Below are 14,988 nucleotides of genomic sequence, written 5' to 3' on the forward strand. Positions count from 1 at the left end.
TGTTTTTTCAATAGCGCTTTGAGGTTTGCATTGTTATTCCCTCTCATGTGGTTGCCTTTGTGACCCAGGGCCCATGTTTCCAAATTTTCTGGCTGAAGTTAACATCTTGCAGCTAAGAAACAGTTTTTCTCAGTGAATAGCAATTTATTGAGCACTCATGGTATTAAGTTCTGTCCTCATGCTTTATTTCAATGAACCCATTTAATCGTTATAACCCTGTTATGTAGACCCTATTGTTAACAACGTTATTATTCCCTTTAACGGATGGATAAAACTGGGGCACAGACAGGTTGAATAGGTCACCCAGTGTCACACAGCAAGAAAAGAGAGCAAGAATACAATCTCAAGAAGTCTGGTTCTAAGGCCCATGCTCTTAATCACCGTCCCATGCCACCCCTGTGTTGTTTCCTACCTTTTCTATGGGGAAAACCTTTAATAATTGGTACTTTAAAACTAGAAACAAGTACGAGGTAACTAGACAAAAAGTCTATAGCTAGACCCAAAAGAAATCAGGGTCTAGTGGACAGAATGCCCATTTTATGGAGAGAAAGATCTGAGATTGGCTCTGTAGGACTGGCAATTGCTGCTCACTGAATAGCTACATGTTGCTCCCTTACAGTTTCTATGCCCCTGGTAATAGTCACGGCCATGTGACTGGTTCTGGCCATTGGTTGTGAGTGAGAGTTATTCAGGCCACTCTTGGACTGAAAATTTTAATTCTTCCGTCCAGTGTGGGACTCTCCAGGTCTGTCTCTGTTCACCTGCCATGATCATGGAGAAAGCCAGTTAGCTCAGAGGCTGTAGCTACATGAGAGTAAAGCCTCAGTCAGCCTAGGCCTATGAATAATCTCATGGGACAGAGCCCCTCATAAACCCACTGAGATGTGAGTCGGGAGTGACAAGTTAACCTTTATTGTATTAAGCCACTGAGAGTTCAGATTAATTTGTTTCTGATATTATCTAACTAATACAGTTTATAAGTTTTACCAGGAAAGCTGGCTGACTTCACTTCTTTATTTTTCAAATATAAACACTAAGCTTTTGGGGCAGAGTTGACCTAAGGAATAAATGAGGGCTTTTGGTGTGCTTGGCAAGTAAGACTTGCTCAATAAACGGCTGCTCTGGTCATTAGTCGGTATTATACTACCTAAAAGTAACAGAAAAGTTCAAGTGACATAGTGTATAAAGAAGGTGAAGAACATTTTCGTAGCAGAGCTTATTACTGGATTCCTAAAAATTGCTTTTAACCATAAAACAACCAGACAATATTTCCAGTACAACACGTAACAGGGTTGTAATGTGCACCCATTTTTGTAAACACCTCTTGGTTTGGTACCCACCATCCACACTCCTGTCTTTTATTAACTATAACCCAGTTTCCCATGGGAAACCTTTTCTTCCCATTTTAAACCAACATACTTCAGGTGGGGCTCCAGAATCAAGTTCTAGAATCAAGAATGGAGCATGTGACTTGAGGCTAAGGCAATTATCACAGTTCCCTAGCCGCAATGATTGGTTCAAAGAGGGGAACACTGTCTGCTCAGAGCCACTAAGATGCAATGAGAATGCTGGGAATCCTGGGCGGGGCCGGGGGGGTGGGTGGAAAAAAGATTATATCATTCTTTTCTCATCTGAATGTGAGATGCGGAAATACGTGGAGAGGTGGCAGCTATTTTGTACTACAAGGGAAGAAAGAGCCTTTCCGGGCATGGAACCAACATGAAGGTGAATGGCAGGTGGATGGTTGTGATGGAAAAATGGAGCTCTAGCGACACTGTTCAAAGTCCCTGATCAAGCTGTACCTGAAACCAAACAAGCTCTGGGATTTTCACTTTAGTGAGTTCATAAATTATCTTTATTCTTAATCCAGTTTGAAAATAGATTTTTTTCAGGAGTACCCGAGTGGCTCAGTTGGTTGAGCTTCCAACTTTGGCTCAGGTCATGATCCTGTGGTTCATGAGTTCAAGTTCCACATTGGGCTCTCTCCTGTCAGTGCAGATCCCACTTCAGATCCTCTGTCCCCCTCTCTCCACCCCTCCCCGGCTTGCCCTCTCCCAAAAATAAATAAACATATATGTATTTTTTAAATTAAGAAACAAATAGATTTTTTTCAGAAGTGACATTTGGGTAGGCCAAATGGAAAGTGCCCAATTCTGATTAAATGGGGTTAAAATTTGGATAACATGACTTTATATGGTGTTCCTTCCCATTCTACAGAGTTTCTTCTCTGTCATTCTTTCTGAATTCTGTATTGGCCTCTTTATTTTATTGCCTCTACATTCCATATTCTTGGATTCAGAACTCTTCTTTATCTAATGGTTATGTCTGTGATTAGGTAAATAAAGTTTAGGTTTACATACCCTAAACATTAAAACTCATATAATTAAAATTTCTCCAAAATGACAAGTTTACAGCCAGAATATATTTTTTTCTCATTTAAAGAAACTCTTTCATGTAAGTAAAGCAGACATTCTTTGGAGGAGACATATATTTTGTTCAAGAAATATAGAACTTATAATTAATACTATGTTTCCTTATCTTAAAGAAGAGAATATGTACAGCACATTGAGATTTATTTTCACTTTTGGCTCACAAATTTGCTGCATAGAATTATATAAAGTACATTTTGTGGGCTATATTCTAATACCAGAAACCACAAGTGATATTTTTCAAAGACGAGATTATTATTTTCAATTCAACTTTCTCCCGTAATATAATTATACACCCATGCTCTTTGCTATCGAGGCTTTGCAGTGATCTCAGGAGAGCTGTTCATACATACAGGCCCACCTCGCTGATGTTGGACTTGGCTGTAGGACTTATTTTCGTTAAAGAAATATCAGCAGACATTATGCAGTGGATCTCAATGTGTTTGCATAATTTGGCTTTGTTCTTGAGCTTTCGGCATCTGCCCTGAGAACAGATCTGAAGAGCAACTGGGTCCAAGGAAACTGAAGAGACACATGGAGGAGACCTCCTCCTTCCTCACACCTGGTGCTAAGCTCAACTGACATCAGCTAAGCCCAACAGAATCACAGATGCATCACAGGCCCATGAGTGAAAATAAGTACTTGGCATAAGCCACTACATTTTGGAATTGTTTGTTACGCAGTATTATTGTATCACTAGCAGACTAATACAACCTGAAAATATTATTAAAATGTAATGTTCAAAATAACACTTCCCTTTCAAACGTTAAGGTGATAAGTATTCTGTATCTGATCATCCGTGTTATTTTATAAATCTAAAACATACCTAAAATATATTGTAATCAAAATGTATTACCTTTGTAATATAGCACTTACTGTATTGAATTGGAAGGCATTCATGATATTCTAGCAGCCACTACACCTGGCTTGTAATCCTGGCTTGGCCACTCATGAGTCGTGTGTCTTTAACGAGTCACTTAGCTTTTCTGGATCTCTCAGTTATCTATAAAATGAGGATTATGTAGATTCTCTATAGCCAAAAAATATCACGGTTGTGGTTTTTATTTTTTTTATTTAAAAAAATTTTTTTTAACCTTTATTTATTTTTGAGACAGAGAGAGACAGAGCATGAATGGGGGAGGGGCAGAGAGAGAGGGAGACACAGAATCGGAAGCAGGCTCCAGGCTCCGAGCCATCAGCCCAGAGCCCGACGCGGGGCTCGAACCCACGGACCGCGAGACCGTGACCTGAGCTGAAGTCGGACGCTTGACCGACTGAGCCACCCAGGCGCCCCACGGTTGTGGTTTTTAAATTCAAATAAAGTATTTACCTAAAAATATCTATAATATATAATACATATACTAGAAAATATTTCATAACCCACATAAATATATAAAATATATAATATGGAATGTTTATTTTATATGCTAGTAGCTTTTAGAATGTACGTAAAATGAGAATTCAGATCATAGGAATTCTGTATATTTTTAATGTTCCCGAGTTGCCTACATAAATGAGATACAACAGTCCTCTCTTATCTGTGGTTTTGCTTTCTGTTCATTTCAGTTGCTCACAGTCATCTGGGGTCCAAAGCAGATGATACTGCTTCTGATGTAAGGTCAGAAGGTCAGTAGTAACCCAGCGCTATGTTACGTATCTACATCGTTCACGTCACTTCTTCTCATCACGTAGGCCATCTGTCATCTCAGATCATCCTCCTAAGAAGGAAGGTGAGTATCATACAATAGGATATTTTGACAGAGAGAAAAGGACCACATTCACGTAGATTTTATTACAATATATTCTTATAATTGTTCGACTTTATAACTAATTATACTCTGCCTGATTTAGAAATTGAACTTTATCATAGGTTTGGATGTTATGTGGAGGAAAACACAGAGCATATATAGGGTTCAGTACTACCCTCCGTCTTCGGCATCCACTGGGGGTCTTGGAACGTATCCCCTGCTGGTAATGAGAAACTACTGGGTGCGTGTTAGTAAGTTTCTTATAAGCAAGAATCTTCTAAGTTTAAAATTCTATAATTTCAAGAATGTTTGTGAATATGCTAGAGAAAGTCATCTAAAGAAAAATATATTGATCACCTAGGTCATGCTCGGTATACATCTCAGTCAGCTCGGGCTACCATAAGAGAATACCAAAAACTAGGTTGCTAAAACAACAGCAGCTCATTTGCACCACAGTTCCGGAGACTGGAGGTCTAAAATCATGGTGCCAGAGGTTTGGTTTCTGGTGAGATGTCTTGCCTTGGATTGCAGAAGACTGCTTTCTCACTATGTCCTCACACGGCCTCTGCTCTGCACGTGAGAGAGAGATCTCTAACATCTCCTCTTGTTGTAAGGACACCAGACCTACCCTTTTGACCTCAGTTGATCTTAATGACCTCCTTAAAGGCCCTCTCTCCAAATACAGTCACACTGGGGGTAGGACTTCAACATGTGAATGCGTGGGTGACACTTTCAGCCCATAACGACACATCCACTGGAAGAAGAATTTAGGAAAAAGAGCACAGATTCTGGCTTCAAATACTCAAAGTGTAGGATCAGACCCTGCTACCCCTAGGGTATCTCCAAGTTGGTTTCCTTAGAAGAATGTCTTATAGGCAATAAAACATAAGGAAATCAGATTTTTACTGACTATGCTCTATCTTTCTATATGCAAGCCACTCTTTGGATTTGAAGGTGAAAAACTGGTATTACTTTGCCAAATGTTTCTTAAAAATTTATTTTTTTATATTTATTTATTTATTTTGAGAGAGAGACAGAGATTATGAGCAGAGGAGGGACAGAGACACGCAGAATCCGAAGCAGGCTCCAGGCTCTGAGCTGTCAGCACAGAGCCCAACTACGTCGCTTGAATTCGCAAACCGTGACATCACGACCTGAGCCGAAGGCAGATGCTCAACTGACTGAGCCACCCAGGTACCCCCTAACAAATGTTTCAAACCACACTTCATGAAGAAATGTGGCCATTTCTGTACATAGCCTGCGAGGTCTACGTTATGTTTTAGACAGGAGAGAACTTCGGCCCCGCCCAGTTCCTGCATTCTTACCTGGGTCAAAAGGGACTTTGCAAAATTCCATGTACCTGCTCAGGTTATCCCACATAAAGGACAACTCAGGTGTGAAGGGCTGAATCTTCCCAGCGTTTCACCAAACACACGCTGTCACTGTGTTTGGAATAAAATTGCTAAACTGCTTCTTCAATCTCTTGATGATGTTCTTTGATCAACTCTTTCGCTTTTGCTGTGCAGGTTCGCTTGACTACTGCCTTTGCATTCAGGTGTTTGTTTGTTTGTTTGTTTGTTTGTTTTTCCTGGCAGAAATATAAAAGTATTCAAATTATAATTTTGTACTCACCACAATTCGAAGGGTACAGTTAGCTTAAGTGAAATGATATACATAGACACTATGCGGTCACATACTCCTTGAGATTTGCTTTAGTAGCGAGCATTTTACAAACAAGTAAACTTTCACATTGCAAAAATAGCATCAGTGAAAACTTCATTTTATGGAAAAGAACTTTTGAGACATTTTCTGTGTTAATTATATATAACCTCAGGTGAATTTCTTAGCCTTTTTGTTGTGTTTTGTTTTTTATTAAAAAAATTTTTTTACATTTATTTATTTTTGAGAGACAGAGCACAAGTGGGGGGAGGGGCAGAGAGAGAGGGAGACACAGAATCCGAAACAGGCTCCAGGCTCCGAGCTGTCAGCACAGAGCCCAACGCAGGGCTCGAACTCACAAACCATGAGATAATGACCTAAGTCGAAGTTGGATGCTTAACCGACTGAACCACCCAGGCACCCCTGTTTTGTTTTGTTTTGTTTTGTTCTGTTTTGCTTTGTTTTGTTTTAGAGACAGGGAGAGCAAGTGGGGGAGAGGAGCAGAGGGAGAGAGCCAGAGAATCTTAAGCAGCCTCCCACTTGGCATGGACCCTGGGATCACGAAGCCACCTAGGCATCCCTAGCCTTGTAAAACCTCAATTTCCTCAAAAGTAAAATGATGTGGATAATATCTATACTGAAAAGCAGTGGTTCTCAGACATCAATGTGAATCAAGTTACCTGGGAGGCTTATTGAAAACGCAGACTCATAGGCCATGTCCCAGGCATACTGGGTATCGGGGTACAAGAATCTGTATTTATAGCAAACACCCCAGGTGGTTCTGATATATGTATTGTGGGTCTTGTTTTGAGAAATATTATTGTCAGAAACAAATGAGAAGCTACCAAGCACCTGTTCCCTTTTCTGTACATGAAGAGTAATTACTATTTAGAACTCCTACTCATCCAAAAAATCAAATCTGGAATTAAGAGATAGTGGCTTATTTTCAAGATACGCTTGATCCAAAAAAAAAAAAAAAAACAAAAAAAAAAAACAAAAAACAAAAAACAAAAAACCCAAAACAAAACAAAACCCAAAACAGAAAAATTAAAGTAACAAGTCTGCATCTAGGTGCAAATAAACTAAAACAAAATGAACTTGTCTGTATTGGAACAGACCATGCAAGGTACAAGATGCAGGCCAGTTACTCTGCTCTCTTTTAAGAGCATCAGCATAACCGTCAGAGTCACAGCCAACTATTGGAGATGACCATGTACCTAGGTGACCGTGCACTGTAGAGTGTGACCCTCCTAACTTGGCTGCAACTGACAAGCCCAGAGAAATGTGACTGGTCTAGATGGTTCCAACAGCTTATGGAGTGAGTCAGCCAGTACAACAACCCAATAGGAGCCCCGTGCATGGGAGGCTAAGTTCTACACCTAGCAGATTGTCTGTCTCAGGGAGCTCCAATTTGAGATATATTTGAATGTGAGAGGGTTGCTGGAGCAGTGCTCCACCCATGCCCAGGACCTTCAGATCCCTAACATGTGCCCGTGCTTCTGCCCCAGGCTTTCCCTTCAAATAACCGGAGAGCCAGAAGTGCCTAGAAGCTCACGCATTTCCTTGCCCTTATTAACCATTGACCAACAGGTGTGGGAGTGGCAATGCCTCAGGTCTTTGTCTCTTGTTTTGAGGTCAGAGGCGTAACTTACAATTCCCAAGCTCCCCCACTGGGATTATGCTGGGGGACCCTCCTTGGACTTTGCTGAGACTGCATCCTTAATGGGCTTCTTCCCTTTCCTTGACCTTCTCACTCCCTTACCAATTTCTCCTGAGGGCACTACCTTAATAAAGTATACAGTAGTTCATCTCAGGGTCTGCTTCTGGGAAAATCGATCTAAGACAGATGTACCCAGACTTCATGAGAAGCAGAGTTGTTTGACAGAGGGTTTTAAGTAGAAGCCCCAACGCTGTAGGAGTCCTAAGGAAGCGTGAGTAAAGACTTTTTGAGAAGAAAGAATAGCGAGTGAGTTAGAGGCAAAGACGAGAAAGGTAGTCACAACGGGAACCAACACAGAACAGTGGAGTCAGCATATAGGACAGGGCACGGTGTAGGGAGCTGCTGACTGCAAGGAAGAAGACAGGTCATTCTTTTGGCCTAGCAGAGTTTGTTGAGCCACCAGAATTGCTGTGTCCCAAAATAACTTCTTGTTTTCTGTGAGGCCTGGCTGTGCAGCTGCAGAGACATCTTCCTGTGTCTCTTACTCCTCTGTGCATCCTTTCGATAAATTCCATTAGCCGGTAACCCCGGTATATCTCGGTTCATTGAAAAATGAAAGAGCCTAAGAAACCCACACTATCAGAAATAAAATTAACATCCCAATCATAAATGCATTTATAAACGCTTTAGATGTTTAGAATATTTTTAATTAATATGTCCCTTTAGCTCCTTTTAATTGTGTTTTTATTATCAAAATTATAATGTAGTTTTCAATTTTATAACTTCTAGCTAATGCGCCCTCCATTCTCCATTGTGTCACTAATTTAATAACCGACAAAATGTCTTCTAATTCCTTAGTAAATGAGTTTGTTTTCTGTAATTATTAAGTGGAATACACTTCTTCAGCATAATATTTATTGTACCTAAGTTTAAAATAAACATTTGAGAAATCAACAACCCCCAATAGAAAGAAGTGAGAAGATTTTTTAAAAATGTATACACAAATTCTGAAGCTTATTATATGTTAAATTCTCTTGTTAAGCAAGAGAGAGCCCCTAGTTCAAGTTTCCCGTTTTTCTGACACCTGGAGGGTGAAATAATAGTATCTTCATATTTTATAAACTTCTTCTTTGAACTTTACTATGACTCATTTCATAAGAGTGTAATCTAATAAATTCTCTTATAAATAATGTGGTTATTTTTTTTTTGTATTTTAAAAAAATTTTTTTAATGTTTATTTATTTTTGACAGAGACAGAGACAGAACGTGAGTGGGTTAGGGGCAGAAAGAGAGGGAGACACAGAATCCGAAGCAGGCTCCAGGCTCTGAGCTGTCAGCACAGAGCCCGACACGGGGCTCGAACTCACAGACCAAGAGATCATGACCTGAGCCGAAGTTGGACGCTCAACCGACTGAGCCACCCAGGCGCCCCAATAATGTGGTTATTGTGACTACTTGGATTGACATTAAAAATATCCCCAAATGTAGAGGGATAGGTGAAAAACCACCTTTCTATCAGGGGAGGCGTTTACTAACAGTGGCTTTATCTTTAGAAAATTTCTACCTGAATTTCTTAATACAGCATAAAAAATCCCTTCATTACTTCAAAAGTACTTTTATGAAGTGCATGATCTAGAATAGATAATCCAGGGGATATGTTAAATTAAACAGCAGAAGATCTTGGTTGTTTTTTTTTTTTTAAGAACAGATTTGCATGAATTCAATATAGATGACCTCATTTTATGAGCAACAGGCAAATAAAACTATACATGTTAATGGTTTCCATAACTTGGAGCATACTACTCCAATAATTACACTTAAAGATATACAATCAGTGGTGCCAATTCTGCCTCATTGAGGATGTGAAAAGATTGCCTTAAATATAAAATCAACTACCCTCGGCCTTACTTGCAAGGGAAATGCAGATTAAAACTAACAATTCACGCCTTGCTTGTTGGCAAAAAGCCAACAGTTTCTTTAACACACTCTGCTGGTGAGTCTCTGGGAAATGGGCCTCTCCCATACATTGTGGGAATGCGATTGATACAAGCCTATATGGAGGACAATTTATTTATTGAAATTCCAGATATGCTGACACCAAATTTCACTTACAGAAATTTCTCCAACCAACACCTTTACACTTGGGAACAGTTACTTCTTCATAAGTCTTTCCCTTGTATCCATGTTTGTAGTTGCACAAGATTAGAAACAGCCCAAACATCCACCAATCAGTTATTGAAATGAGTACGGTACATCCATCCTTTGGAGTATCATCAAGTCGTAAAAAGGAATGAAAAATTTCAGGCGACAGTCAAGAGAATGAAAACCAACTCACGAAGAGAACTGAATGCTGTTAGGTTCGATTGGTGAAACAGAGCTACTCTAGGTATTTCAGGAATAAAGAGTTTAATACGGGAATGATTACTTGTATGAATGTTGGAAGACCAGGAGGTACTAAGACCAGTGAAGTTGCTGCCTAAACCTCAGGGTCTCTAGTTCTCAATCATTTCCAAGAAAAAGCTCCCTTACTCTATCTTACTGTTTTAGTCTATGACAATGACATAAGTGGTTGTCACAGCAGCCATAAAGATGTTGTGAATCTTGCATTTGCTCATTCTTCTCCTTCTGTCTGAAGCCACCTTTCCTTCGTCTCTATCTTCCAAATCTTGACTGAATTCCTCTCAAACTCTAACATGGAACCATACAGGGAAGAGGGTCTGGGAAACGTAGTTCCCAACTTCTAAGCAATGCAGAGGAGACCATAGAAGGGGGTGAAGATGAGTTGACAACTGACAATCCAGCACAGAGTGGAAAGACAGAAAACCCCGAAGAGATTTTTGAGCAATAGAACCAATACCAGCAACTACCTTTCTCTGGACTTCACAGTAGGGAAGTCCTTCAATCACCAAATATTTATGAATGCCAATTATATGCCAGACTCTGGCATCTCCCTACTCTGCCCAGTGCCCAGTGCAAGAGTATGTCTTATATTGTTTGTGTTCCTCTAAGAATGGAACCTTCTCTCAGAACTATGCCATTCCTGAGACACATTATCTGCACCGAAATCTTTTCTTGACCATCTTGGGAAAAGCCAGGAACTGAGGATCATTTTGTGTTTTCTTTGTCTGACTTGGTTCTCTGTGTGCTTTCAAAGCCAGACTTCTCAAAAGGGTGGTTCACACTCCCTGCCTCCACATCCTTTGCTTCCAGTCCCTCCTCACCTGCTGCCATCTGGTTTCTGCTCGGTAGGACTTCACTAAAATTGACCTGGCTAAAGTAACTGGCAAACTCCTGATTGTCAGTACAAGGCACACTTTTCGTGGTGTCGAATTATCACTTCTCTGCACTCTGTATCACTGCTGGCCTCACTTTATGTTCCTTTCTGGATTCCACCCTTTTGATACCTCCCCTATCTGCCCTTTCCTCTCTGGGCCCTACTGTCCCAGTTTCAGCATCCAGAACACCTAGCAGGATCAAGAAGCTCAAGCTAGGAGAGGCAAAACAATACATTCAAGTCGCATGCACAAACCGAAAAGCACTTTTCTATGCTGATGGCCTGGAAATTGAGAATTCATCATGTTGCAATTTATTTTTATGGATTCTTTAGTGGTTCCTCTGTAATGCATTCCTCACAAAAGTAGCCTTTGTAACGTCAGATGTTGGCACAGGTAGACTGAGATCTCGTACTGGCCCCTCTGCAATGTGCTTTCCACATTGCACTCTTGGTATCTTTTCAAAACACACAGCTAATGACCTCTCTCACTTTCATACACAGCAAATTCTGCTTAAAACCCTTGATGGCTTCCCATTAGTCTCAGGTTAAAACAAAACAAAAACATTTCTTGGGGTGCCTGGGTGGATGTCAGTTAAGCGTCCGACTTTTGGTTTTGGCTCAGGGCGTGATCTCACAATTTCATGAGTTTGAGCCCCGTGTCAGGCTCTGTGCTGACTGTATGGAGCCTGTTTGGAATTCTCTCTCTCCCTCTTTCTCTGCCCCTCCCCAACTCGTGAGGTCTCTGTCTCTCTCACAACAAATAAATAAATAAATGTAAAAAAAAAACAAACAAACTGCTAAACATGACCTACACTCTCTGGCTATTTATTCAACTCCTATGTCACATGGTTCCAGTGTTGCAGCCAAAGTCTGGCCCTTTTCTGGGTTTCTTGTACCTGTCTCCCTGGCCCCAAAGCAAGGCCTTTGCATATGCTTCTTTGTCTGGATAATTCTTTATCTTCTTCCCCAGGTGAATTCATCCTCATCCCTTGTGCTGCTTCCCTGGGTAACATTCTCCTCTTGTGTCCATCGAATCCCCCATACGTCTTTGATAGCGTTTGTTGTGTTGCATTTTGGTACTTAACGATGTGATGGTTTACTCAATGCCCATCTCCCTGGGGTCGTCGGGTGAGTTCTGTGAGGGTAGGAACCATGTTTCTCATGTTCCATACTGCATCCCAGTGCCTGCATTGTGCTTGGCATAAAGGCGGAGCTCCACAAATACTTGAATGCATTCATGAGTGACTGAGTGAACAAAGACCAAGAATGATAGGGTTTTCTTTCCTCCATTGCTTTTACTCTCACCACTAAGCTGCACTTGCTTATGATCCTTAATGGTATTTCAAAGTATTTTCAGATAAGCTATCTCATGTGATATTAACAATTGACTTTATGAGTAGAAGGGGTAACCCACCGCAGGTGACTTGGCCAATGCTACATGGCCAGTAAGTAACCATGTGGCACTTAGAACGGAGTCCTGTCACTTTCCAGACCGGGACTTTGGTAATTAAATGATCCAAAAGGAAGCAAGACAATATAGAATTTAATAGAGAGCATTTATACAAAAGACAGCAAAATAGAGCTATCTAAAGAAATTAAATTTTATTTCAGGCTGATTGAACTTTGTTTCTGGAAAAGGGCACCAATACTCAAAATGCTGGCATTTTAACACACACAGTTTGGGCTCTGAGAAAGAGCATGCCATCCCTTCTCCTACAACAGGGCTCAGTTAATATTCTATCATAATTCTCATTAAAATTTAGAAGTTTAATAACTGTCAGCTATTAAATTGTTGGTGGGAAAGTCTATTTCTGGAACCCTTTTCATCCTTTCCTTAATGAGACTATTTATTTTTGTAAGGAAACCAGAGAAAAGCGAATCAGCACGTTAAATGAGTAGCTGGATCCATTAGTTGCAAAGATCAACCTCAAACTAAGCACACTCTTTCATTTGTCTCCTATTTCGAAAAGATCCACTGGTTAAACACAATTTCTAAATATGTTTAAATTTGTTAAATGTGTTCAACTTTTAAATGGCTTAATAATGGAGTTCCTTTATGATATTACGAGAACACACGCTTTTGAGTTCACGTTATTTACCTAAATAAAATGGACAATTAATTTACACGAAGAGCGAATCAAGTATTTACGGAAGCAGAGCTCCATGCCCTTCACGGGGCGTGTATCAGAGTAATTCTAGCCCCGCCACTACTCCACCGATGTTTAAACGCATTTTGCCTTAAACTAGGTCTCCCTGGTGGCACTTCCTTTCGGCGGGGAGGAGCATGGAGAAGGGGAAGGTCTAAAAACACAACCTAGACGTGCAAAACTTCGTGGACAGGGATCTCCAGTCCGTTACTTACTAAAGAGAATTCAGTAGCAGCGGACAGAAAAGTTTCACTCGTTTGGTGGTACGTATGCAGCCCGTTAACAACACAGTCCTGCATTTGCTCTTATTTCCAGTGAACAAACACGATTTTTGCAATTGGGAAAATACAAGTGAGAGAAGCGAGAGCAAGTCGCACTTCGCCTGCCCCCTAGGTCTCTTTCTGGCGCCGAAGAGTTTTCAGCGCCGGCAAAGTTGTCCTCGCTCCCAACCTTGGGAGCAGAACACCCGGCACAGCCTGAGGGGGCGCATCGAGGCTGTGCAGCCGCAGCCGCCCGAGCTCACAGGCCGCGCAAGCTGCGCGGGGCGCCCCGGGCGGCCGAGCCCCGCCAGCCAGATTCACGCGCGCAGGACTTGTGGAACGCGCCTGCGCGCTCCGTCACGTGGTGGGCGCTCGGCGCAAAGCGGGTTAAAAGTCACGACCGCCGCGAGCCCGTGAGTGCTCGGTCGGTCAGCGCGGCGCTGTCCGCCTCCTTTAAGCCGCTTCTGACGGAGGCCGCTCCGCTGTTCTCGATCACCTCCCGACCCCTGGCCCGGCTCAGCTCCATGCAACGAGCGGAGCCGCCTAGCACCCTTCCTTGCCGACAACACCGACGCGCGAAACCGCGTCTTTCAACTGACAATGAAGCCGTAGCGCTGCTGCACGGCCGCTCCGGGCGAACGGGCGCGAGGCGGGAGGGGGAGGGAGGGGGGGCGGGGGAGAGCGGTTGGGCTAAGCCCCGCCCCAGCTCGCGCTCCTATTGGTGGGCACCGCAGTTCTGGGCCCACCCCCTAACGGACCTGTCGCATTGTGACAGGTGGAAGGGCTAGTTCCTGTTGGGTCGGGGGCGGAGTCAGAGGTAGCCTGAGCTCCGCCCGGACTCCAGGGGGCTCCTCCTCCTGCTCTTCATCGCGGGGCGGGCGGCGGGTTTGAGGGGGAATGTCATTGCTGCTCCGAGCTGTGGTGCCGCCTCCGTCTGCTGCTTCTTCTCTGGCGCCCTCGTCCCGTCGGCTTTCGCCGCTGCCGCAGCTGCAAGGGGGATACGGATGGCTAGTGGGGCGCAAGGGCCATCCGAGTTGAGAGCGCGGCGGTCGCAGCCGCTGCTGAGGCGGAGACTCCCTGCCGCCGCCTCCACCCCCTGTCCCCCGGCCTCGCGGCGCTGAGGGCGGGAGCGCGCGGCGCTCTTCCCTCCTCCTCCTTTTTCTTCCTCCTCCTCCTCCTCCTCGTCCTCCTCCTCCTCCTCCAGGTCCCCGCCCAGCACCCCTCGCACCAGGCGGCGGCGGCGGCGGCGGCGAGGAGCGAGACCCGCCGCCGGGGCACAACATGGCGGAGCCCTCGGCCCCGGAGAGCAAGCACAAGTCGTCCCTCAACTCGTCCCCGTGGAGCGGCCTCATGGCCCTGGGGAACAGCCGGCACGGCCACCACGGGCCCGGGGCCCAGTGCGCGCACAAGGCGGCGGGCGGCGTGGCGCCGCCGAAGCCGGCCCCCGCGGGGCTGTCCGGGGGGCTGTCGCAGCCGGCCGGCTGGCAGTCGCTGCTCTCCTTCACCATCCTCTTCCTGGCCTGGCTTGCCGGCTTCAGCTCGCGCCTCTTCGCGGTCATTCGCTTCGAAAGCATCATTCACGAGTTCGACCCGTGGTGAGTGCCCCGCCGCCCCTCCCCCGCCCGCGGCCCGCGGGGACCCGGGACCGGCGCCTCTGCCCGCCGCGGCTCGTCCCGGACTTGGCCCCGCGCCGCCGCCGAGCCCCGCTCGCGCCCGGGCCGAGGCGAGCGCGGGTCCCGGAGCCGCGGGCGCGCCCCCTGCCCGTGGGCGAAGTTTCCCCCGCGCAGCCCGAGGCGGGGCGTCGGGGTCCC

General features: G+C 44.1%; 1 protein-coding gene across 1 annotated transcript in view; it reads left to right on the forward strand.

Moving 5' to 3' along the window:
* Window positions 1-13,986: 13,986 nt before the first annotated feature.
* The window catches only part of STT3B (STT3 oligosaccharyltransferase complex catalytic subunit B), a 105,921-nt gene continuing 104,919 nt past the window's right edge, over window positions 13,987-14,988 (forward strand). The window contains exon 1 of the mRNA XM_023260648.2: window positions 13,987-14,772. Coding sequence (XP_023116416.1) covers window positions 14,459-14,772 — 314 coding nt within the window. The 5' untranslated portion in view covers window positions 13,987-14,458. The remainder of the gene's footprint in view (window positions 14,773-14,988) is intronic.

This window comes from Felis catus, chromosome C2, assembly GCF_018350175.1.
Source record: "Felis catus isolate Fca126 chromosome C2, F.catus_Fca126_mat1.0, whole genome shotgun sequence".
Classification (NCBI taxonomy): Eukaryota; Metazoa; Chordata; class Mammalia; order Carnivora; family Felidae; genus Felis; species Felis catus.